Source organism: Phragmites australis, chromosome 13 (genome assembly GCF_958298935.1).
Source record: "Phragmites australis chromosome 13, lpPhrAust1.1, whole genome shotgun sequence".
Classification (NCBI taxonomy): Eukaryota; Viridiplantae; Streptophyta; class Magnoliopsida; order Poales; family Poaceae; genus Phragmites; species Phragmites australis.
The window spans coordinates 18,613,781-18,623,949 of NC_084933.1; the positions used below are offsets into that span (position 1 = coordinate 18,613,781).

A 10,169-nucleotide genomic window follows, 5' to 3' on the forward strand; every position below is an offset into this window, starting at 1 on the left:
AGCACGCCTAATTTATGTAAATCTAGAAAGAAATAAGTGCTTTTAAAAGCCACAAAAACGGACCCTAAAACCATATAAAACGTATTTTAATTTGAAAGCATTAGCAGATTGGGCTGGATTGGTGCGTACCGCACATCAGATGAGGAACTTGGGAGGTTGGTACATGAACTTTGGCCTCTTTTTTTCTTTTTGAAAACTAACTTCAGGCGTTGAGAGAATGCTAACAGCCCAGCACATCACAAGTACGAAATTTTTGCCTACAGCTTGCATAAGTACTCCTAGAAAGGAAATTAGGCAAGATGTAAAAGTGCTTCAACGGCTATTTCATTTATGTTGGAAAATGATCCGGTGACAAGGACACCGGAACGAACATAGTTGTGAGCCCAGGCCACGGTTTAAGGATATAGAGCGACTAGATTACAATTGGTAGACATGGTAGAAAGCTCAGACCAAGGTTTATGAACGGTATTCATTTCACTAGTCAACCAGTACAGTATCACAAAATGTCTATTCTGATTAGGCTAAGCTTTCTTCCTCAAAAGGGATTTCCCTAGACAAATGATGTCTCCAGATGGTCAGAGACACGAGCCATCAATTCATTTACTCTTGCGCTCGCTGTTGTAGTCATCGATCAGCCTCTCAACATCCTTCCAGAACAGGCCTTCCACAAGAATTCCTTCCTTAGTAAACCTGCCCAAAAATACTTTTAGTAAGTGTGCAAATGAAGATCCAGGATTTTCTTTAACAAAATTAAAAAAAAGTTATGTCATAAGGATGTCCTTATAGGTTTATAAGCCAATATACAGCCAAAAAAAATGGCAAAATGCTTTTCAGGAGAACTAGAACTTCATGTTGACGGTTTAAATCATAAGCTATTTATATGCACTCAAGCATGCGTGCTTTTTCATGTCACAAAATAAGACCTGGAAGGTTCGCCCAATCGCCCTATGATTTACCATTAGTACCTGGTATTTGCCGACTACCTAGTGTACTAATACAGGACCACATAGGAGTTTTAGATTCATACATGAAACATATTTGCAGCACTCATGCATGAATTACCTAATGACATAAGTTTAAAGTAGGGTATAGGCATCAGTTGATTGCACAACGGATAGTAAGCATTTCAGTCAGATTTAAAATGTAATTAAAAAAGATAACTAACTATGATTCAGACAAAAAAATAGAAATACATCTGCCAATGACTCAAAAATGTAAGCCCACTAAATTGAGGACTACTGAACACGTACCACTTTGCCACGCTCTTAGTGAGATGGATTGGCTTATTGGCTGAGATAGACTGTGGATCCGCACTGGCTATTGTGAGAGTGTACAAGTCCGAGAATCTTGGTAGCTTAGAAGAAATAACAAGGCCAGTGCTGTTGAAAGAACCCTGGAAAAAATTCACAAGTAAGCAAAGCTATACACATTATGTCATTATGAACAAACAATGCATCCAAAAAGAGCAGAAATCTCAAAGAACTGCTAATCACAATTCTCCGTAGTTCAAAATAAGAGCATGTTGTTCAACATTTAATAAGTAAGGCATTCACTACCACATTGATCTTAAAATAAACGCATTAACCAAAAGGAACCGTTGGATCAATAAAAATGCTTAAGTAACTACAATGACTGGATAGTGCAGCAAACTTATGGTCAAGGATCTGGAAGCAAAAAAAAAGTCATATCGTTTACCTTAACACCCTTTGGCTGTTCAAATTATCCAATATAGTTTCCTTTCTTCTACATTGACAATATCTATATTATCATGTAAGTCGTGACTAAAAACCTGACACCAAAAAATTGCAACTACTCAACATAGGGTATCACTCCTCATCGCAGTTACTCGGCATAGTGTACCACTGTGTTCAGTCATGATGAAGCATAATACACAGTTGAACAACTGCACCCTAAGATGCGGGGAAATGAATAAAAGTCAATGTGTCCTAATTAGCATAAACAAAAGCTTGGCAACAAATGTTCATAAAGCGGGAATATGAAACATATCACAGCTTTTAGAACTCAAAAACTTCCGGGGCGATGGCAATCAGATGTTGCAACAGGTAACAATTTCTTAACAATGTTCAATAGTGGCAAACAACTTCACCGAATGAGTACTTGATTGAAACGCAACCTCTTCAATTGGTTGAATCTAACATTGTTCAACACTGGAAACAACTCACATAAACTTTTCATTAAACATATCTAAGATAAGCACTTCATAGTTCATACACTTCTAATGTCAGTGTCGGAACTACTTCCTAATCGTGATCAACCATGTCTAACTGATGCAGATACACAAACTAGCATTAAAATGTTTGATTTGATCGGATAGAGTACAGCTAGGCCGAAAGAATGCATAAGATCTACACTTCGAATTCAAGAGCAACACATCCATATGAAGTACTCACCGCCGGAGGATGGGTGAAGAGGATGGCATCCTTCTCCTTGGTGTAGCTAAGGATCAGCAGCACCACATTCAGCACCACATACGTATCGACCAATCTGAGTCAAGACCAACAACAACAAACAGCAATTTCACACAATCCCTGACCGAAATCAGATATAGCTGATTCATCAGAACCAAAAGAAGGGGGAAAACCCTGTGAAGAAAAGGATATAGCGCGATGCAGAAGAGGAGGAACTCGCGGTTCTGCGGGAACTTCTTGGGGTAAAACTGCGCGAGGAGGGCGACGGCGATCACGGCGGCCCCGATCCCCAGCTTCCAGTTGCCCAGACGCGTGTCCTCCGCGTAGCCCTTGCTCTTCACGACCTGATAGAACCAAGGAGTCACCTCGTCAGATGACAAATCTAGAGGAACCTGAGAAAAAGGGGGGGGGGGGGGGGAAGGAGGGGTGTTAGGGTTTAGCCGAAGCGTAGTACGTCGGAGATGGTCTCGTCAAGGAGGTGCTTCATGGAGTGGGTGTCGAGGAGGTTGGCCTTCTTGGGTGTCGCCTTCGCCGGCGAGGCCGCCGCACCGTCGCTCGCCATTTGCGCCGTTCGCGAGATCGTCGAGTGGGAGGAGGAAGAGGCGGTGGGAGACGGAGCGAGCGACGCGGGGCTCGTGGGTATATGCGGGATAAGTCACTGACGAGTGGGCCCGGCAGTGTTTGGACCGGCTGGTCAGTGGAACAAGGGTCTGCTTCTTGATACGCTGGCAGGTGGACGGGGTCTGCCACGAGGATGGTGGGCGGACCAATGGGAGAGCAGGAGCGCGCCACTGGAGCGCCATGTCAGCACTGCCATTCCCGTCATTCAAAATTTGTAGGAGTGATTTTTTTGGGAAATGAGATGAAAGTGAATATTAGGTAAATTTTTATAAAAAAGTGGTTTTGTGAGAAAAATAATTATGAGAAGTAGGTTCTTCTTGTTCTCAGCATTTCATTTATTTAAAAAATCACTAAAATCACCTTAGATCTGAAAATTACAAACTATTATTTAATAGCTTCTAATAATTTCACTCTAAAAACTCTACCAAATAGCCCTGTGCTCTAGCAAGCCATTTGGGACATGACTCCCCTCCTTTTTAATCTAAAATAAAGTTTATTGTTGAAAACAGATGAATTCATATACAAGCCTATTTTTGTTATGTAGGATGATACATAAAATAGTTATCTCGCTCCGTCGCACAAATCCACTGAAAGAAAAGGGGACCTCCTCTCCTTTCACCTACTCTCCGTCTCCCCTCAATGGCCTCAAGCTCGAGCGGCGGCGGAGATGTCGAAGGCGGCGTTGGGGAGGGGCCGACGACGCTGGACGACCTGTACCAAATCAACATGGTGCCAGTCAAGTTGCACTACAAATTCCGCAAGGAGCTCCAGGCCTCCGTGTTGGCCTCAACCTCGAGGTCTCATCTCTCTCTTCCCTCTCGTTGCCCTTTTAAAACCCTAACACTCAAGCATTGGATATGAATTGAGGTCACTCGTAGATTTGTCTGTTCTTTCCACCAAAATCATTTTCATCTTACAGTAAAAAAGATTTCACAAGAATCTCCTTGGATTTGGAAATGTTAAATCTTGGGGACAATTGTGCATTGGAAATAGTTTACTCGTCCTAACCTTGCTGTCCCTTCACACTGGGCATAACATCCACCTTATGAAAATCTTGCCAAGGTGGAATTATAGGGTTACGTTGTCAAAGTGGTTGTTATTACTCTGTGTTGTGTGAAACCTTTCTCTTATATCGCAGTGTCTAAATGTGATGATGTATCTTCTTTCATTTCTATAACCTTGAGGTGAATGATTTCGAGGCGAAGATAGTTCTTAAGCCTATGGACTACGATCAGGTCCACATGATATCACATAATTATATTTTAATAAAAAAACTAAATATATGACAAAGGGTTTAACAAAATTGTATCTAATATCATCTAAGTTTTATTCGTCCAATCAAACAAGAAATTAGATTACCCTATTTATACTACCAAATAAAAAATTAGATCATCCTATCTGACAAAATATAAATAACCATACCCTATCTAACACTGTTCTTCAACCAAACGCTTATTTGTTACGGATGCCTCAGGGCTAGCACAAAGTCTATGAAATTAGGTTCCGACAGGTCAATGATCCAAGAAGGTTATGGTTTGAACCTTAATGCTAAATGAGTCGTTGTTAAAATAATATCTTGTGAAAGGTTATGGTTTATAGGTCTATATAGAGGTGTATAGTCTCCTATTTATGAATGTACTGAGTTATGATATTTCTCTGGCACTTGCACCTGAAATTTGACATTTTTTATTTCTCAGACGAAATTGAGTTTGTATTTAAAATTTTACGGGGATGCAGATCATAATCTCACCTATAGCTGTGTAATTGTTGGGAACTTCTAGGCGTGTTTTATATTAAATTTGCACAATCATTAGTTTTCTGTTTATTTCTAACTGATCTATATCTATACTCTTATAAATATATGAGTTATGATAAAACTGGATGATATTAACCATATATTTTACATAATTAAACGGTCTATAATAAAATATTCTCCCCATTCACTACCCTCACCTTCTTTCCTCGCTTTTTACGTTATTTTGAAAACAATTCAACTATTTACACGCTAATGGGAAAGCCATGTCAATCAATTCCTCCACCACACCCAGTCCTCGATTCCCCAGCAGCGACGACATGCAGCTAGCAGAGCCCATCAAGCTAGCTTTCTCGTTGCGGCATTCGGCCATTCCCTAAGACTATCCTTAATCATATTCTCTTTATTTTATTTATTTTTAATTCTTCTCTATATTTTTATTTTTTTTATTTCTCTAACAACTTCTCTTCGAAGAAATTTGTGAAGAGAAAAGACAGAAAAGAATAACTTTGAAAATATTAAAATACTGAAAGAAACTAAAACCCTTCTCCCGCGTGGACTCTGATTCGATCTCGTGCCGCCGCCCATGTAGTCGCGTTGCTTGCAGGAGCCAGCGCTATTCCTGGCGCCGACCTCGTCGTTCCTCCACGCCGGCACGGCCACAGTCCATATCGAGATCGGGAGAAGGGGGGCGCCGCTGCCGTGAAGAACGATGGGATGGAGGGAGGAGGGGGGTCGCCACCGCTGTGAGGAACAGAGGGATGGAGGGAGGAGGGGAAGATCATGAGAGGGGGGAGGGGGGCATCGGCTGTAGCGGTGTAGCCCCAGATCCAGAGGAGGAGGACGAGCTCGCGCGTGTGTGCCCGGCAGCTTCAGACCCGTCGCCTCTGGTCCTACGCCCTCGCCTTCGGTTGCGCGGCCGGGTTCGTGCTCACCGTGCTCACCACATTCCAAGACCAGCTCGTCTTCTACCTCACGCCCACCGACGCGCTCGCCAAATTCTCCGCCGTCCCCTCCAAGTACCGCGTCCACCTTGGCGGGCTTGTGCTTGAAGGCTCCGTCGCGCACCCCTCGCCGGCCTCCACCGAGATCGAGTTCGTCGTCACAGACCTCATCACCAACGTGCTCGTTCGGTACGAGGACGCCCTTTCGGACCTCTTTCGCGAGGGCCACTCAATCGTCGTCAAGGGGTTCCGCAAGCCGTTACCTCCGCCGCGACAATGATGGAAGGAAGGTGTCCGAGAAGGCGCGGGAGTGTATTTGCGTCTTGCGCGGTACCAAGGTGCTCGCCAAGCACGACGAGAAGTACATGCCCAACGAGGTCGCCAAGGCGCTCGAGCGCAACAAGAAGCAGCTCGAGGCGGAGGTGGAAGAGGCCGCCGCGGCTGAGGGGACGGTGGCGGTTACGGCGAATGGAGCAAAGGCAAGCTCTTAAGATTTTGCATTCCAATTTGAGATTTACTAGATCTTACGTTCGAGGCATCGGTAGATTTGATTTCCCACTGGAATTTGGGGATATCTGTGGCGTGATTCAATTCAAATTGTTGTGATTGTAGCATTGTCAGTCAGGGATAAGGCAATTTTTGTTAGATGAATAATACAAGTGATGATTGGACACGGTTATATATATTCTTTTTGAAGTAATATTATTGGTATACTCCTTCCACTGAGTAATGTGGAATTTTCTTGTGCAATTCGTGGGTTCTTTTGTACTGGGACATAGGTAGATTTGTTTTCCCATATGACTTGGAGGGTATCTGCGGCTTCATTCAATTTAAGCTGTTGTGATTGTAAAATTGTTAGCCCGGGATATGACAATTTTTGTTTAATGCAATAATGACAACTGAGGATTGAACACAGCTATATTTATTCTTTTTTTATGCAATAGTAGTGGTATACTCCTTTCTCTTGGCATTGCCAAGGGATTGGATCACTTGCATACCGGCTTGGAGAAACCGATCGTTCATGGCAGCCTCAAGACGAGCAACATTCTGCTTGATGCTAATTATGAGTGCAAGATCTCGGACTATGGCCTCTACCTTCTGCTGAATCCTACCGCTGCCCAGGAGATGCTTGAAACATCTGCAGCATTAAAACGCAGAAATGAATAAGTAACTGTTAAAAGTAATATTTTTTGGCGTTCTTTTATTTTTCAAAAAAAAAAAATCTGATTGCCTGCCTGAATATGGTTTGCATTGTACCGTTATCTTTCTGATGGCCGTGTCCCCCTATTTTCAGGTGCACTAAGAGGCTGGCTGAGCAGCGGCCAAGAGTCCGAGGGCAATTTGTTCGACAATCCGCCGACTACACATTCATACCAGTAGGTATGTAACTATTGAAATGTTCAGTGTATGGCTATATTTTTATCATGAACGAGCCCTGTTCTCTGTGTGATCTCTCGGATGATAAAGACCAAGTTTTAAATTGAAGCATAGAGCTTCACCCATGTAAGACATAGGGCAGCAGTGCGATGGTTGTGTGTCTTATTTGTAGATAGCACTATGCAGGTGCTTAGAGTTTTATTAGCATGCAAGTATTAATTCATGCTGTTTTGCAGAGACAGAGAGGGACTCCAAGTTCTGCACTATGAAGTTGGACAGAAGTATGAACCTCGCTTTGATTATATTCTCGATGAGTTCAACACCAAGAATGGTGGTCATAGGATGGCTACTCTTCTTATGTATCTGTATGTACGGTAACTTGTATTCATAATGCTGTGTTACATATGATACTTATTAAATTTCTCATATATTCTTGTATTTTCGATGGGAACAAATCAGATGTTGAAGAAGGGGGTGAGACTATTTTTCCTGATGCCAATGTGAACAACACTTCTTTACCATGGTATAATGAGCTTTCAGAGTGTGCCCAAAGAGGTCTTGCTGTCAAACCAAAGATGGGAGATGCGCTGCTTTTCTGGAGCATGAAACCTGATGCCACTCTAGATCCACTAAGTTTGCATGGTTAGTCCAATGATTAGCCCAGTGCTCTTGTTAACTCCCTGTTTCTGGATACCAATTTTTTGAAGGATATTAAACCTTTTACTCTTGACACCTTGTCCCATTTTCCCTCTGGAGATTTACTCCCTTAACCTTTATCTGATGCTCTTCCAGTTCTTGTTATGTGCTATACAAATCTTACACTAGATTGTTCTTTCAGGGGGTTGTCCTGTGATTGGAGGGAATAAATGGTCGTCAATCAAGTGGATGCATGTCCATGAGTACAAAGCTTGAGCTTTTTTGAAGTCATCATACCAAAAGTATGTGCTGTTTTTGTGAATTTATACTATGTAAGATGCTCATGTGGTGGTGCTACCTCGTTTGTTTTCTTAACAAGTATTTTAGTGTTCGTCAAATGTGGCTTTGCGCTTTGAAGTGATTTGGCACCCAGTTTCATTTTGTGTCCTTTGGTTTTTACTCCCAGGCAGGTACTCTGTAGCAACAGAAATTTGCCATCCCTAGATATTGATCTATATGAACCAAGGTTTGGACTGGATTGTTTGAAACATATAAATTTTTGTTTTGTAGTATGATTTGTGTCATCGGGAGCTTGATCATCTGATGGTCTACTCGAATATTTTTGGAAGCTGATGTGCTGCTACTTTCTCTTGCAGATGGATCTCTATGTCCATGTGACTTGGGCTCTTTCCAGGATGGTGCTTGGGTAGGCTTTACAGATCCACTCCAGATGTATTATTTATTCATTGAAGGAGATAATATGACCAATAAGCAGGTTGGAGATGACCAATCTTCGCTGACTTGGGTTCATTTCTTTTCTTGAGGTACCCCAACTATATAGGGATGATGTAGTGTTGGGGTTATAGGATTTGGAATTTTGCTTTGTACCTTTTTTTGTGTCTCACCGCTAACATCAGTACCATAAATCTATAATGTTACGGTATAAGCTGTGTTGTTGATCCTTAGACCTCACCTACCACCGATCCTAGGAATCCGTGTTGGAGGACATATGATTGTTCTGCAATTCAGAGAATTAGGAAGTTTCTTTCCATTGCTGATATCAGCTCATTGGTTCCCACATTAGAGTGATCATTGAATAAGAACTCGAGTTATTATTATTCTCTGGTTGCCCCAGATGAACATCCAAGTGCTATGGAGTCAGCTGCATAATGGATAATGGCCATCTGGTGTACTATGTTAGCTGTCGTGATGGGTTGCGATCTTCAGTTCCCTTGCACAAATATACCTGGTCAAGAGTTTTAGGAAGGATCAAAGCAGCAGCGACATTGTCATTGGATCATCTCTCTCTCTCTCTCTCTCTCTCTCTCTCTCTCTCTCTCTCTCTCTCTCTCTCTCTCTCTCTCTATTATTTATATATATCTATGAAGCATTTGTTACTCTTGAGCGTATATATTTCTACATATGTATCTCATAATATAGGGAATATCTTATATGATAAATGGTATGTACATAAAACATGTGAGTATATAAGATCATCCAAGTGATATGTATAGTTTTTTTAGGTGGTTTGCACATATTTTTTTGAATATATTATATTTTATGTACAAATACAGAGGTATTATTAAAATCTAATAAAATTGATGGATTTTTTTTCTATTTTTTCATGCAATTCACATTAGAGTATCTTAGAATGAGTATATATATACTCATAGCGACAAAGTAGTATATCTATTTCATTTATGTGGTATATCATAGTAGGGAGTATGTACTCTCGGGAGTACAGACTAGTTTATATATATATATACACGGCGAGTCTGTTATGCACATAGGCACAACGGTGAACTACGTTGCACCACCCTCAATTGTTGTAGTCATTTTCGCACCATCACAGTTACGACTAAGAAACTAGTCAATTACGACGGCACAAATAAGTGAGTTACAATCACATAATAAAAAGTGTAAGGGGGTGTAAGGGGGTTGAGGACAGCACCGACTTAACTAAGGTGACACGCCCAGGTTTAGAGATTAACTTGGCTTGTCATATTGAAAGCTTGGCAGCAACTTTATCCACAATTGGCTGCAAATGACATCGGCGGAGTCGGCCAACTGTGAGGGGAACTCCCAAATATTGATTTGGGAAAGATGACAGTCCACAAGGGAGATTCTCGTTGATAATGCTGATATGTTCTTCACCACAATAGATCGGGACTGTTGCACACTTATTCAGATTTGTTTTTAGCCCTGAAGCAGTCCCAAAGAACTAGAGAATATCCAGGTGAGCTCGGATGTCATACGTCGTTAGTGATAAGAAAATAACCGCCTCATCAGCGTAAAGGGAACATCGATGTATGATTGAAGCATGGCCCGAAGAGTCGATGATCCCTGCTTCTCCCCCTTTGGATAAAAGACGCGAAAGTATGTCCATGATCATCATGAACAGGAAGGGGG

At 41.8% G+C, this 10,169-nt stretch overlaps 1 protein-coding gene and 1 pseudogene across 1 annotated transcript; one reads left to right on the top strand and one right to left on the bottom strand.

Annotated features, from left to right (window-relative positions):
* Window positions 1–297: 297 nt before the first annotated feature.
* On the bottom strand, window positions 298–3,068 carry LOC133888160 (signal peptidase complex subunit 2-like). Its single transcript, XM_062328307.1, has 5 exons — window positions 2,884–3,068; window positions 2,622–2,773; window positions 2,412–2,493; window positions 1,251–1,393; window positions 298–690 (listed from the first exon to the last, which is right to left on the bottom strand). Exons 1-5 carry the CDS (start codon window positions 2,989–2,991, stop codon window positions 597–599), a joined length of 579 nt encoding a protein of 192 aa, XP_062184291.1. The 5' UTR covers window positions 2,992–3,068; the 3' UTR covers window positions 298–596.
* Window positions 3,069–3,689: 621 nt separating this feature from the next.
* On the top strand, window positions 3,690–9,057 carry LOC133889489 (cytochrome c-type biogenesis protein CcmE homolog, mitochondrial-like; annotated as a pseudogene).
* Window positions 9,058–10,169: the final 1,112 nt, after the last annotated feature.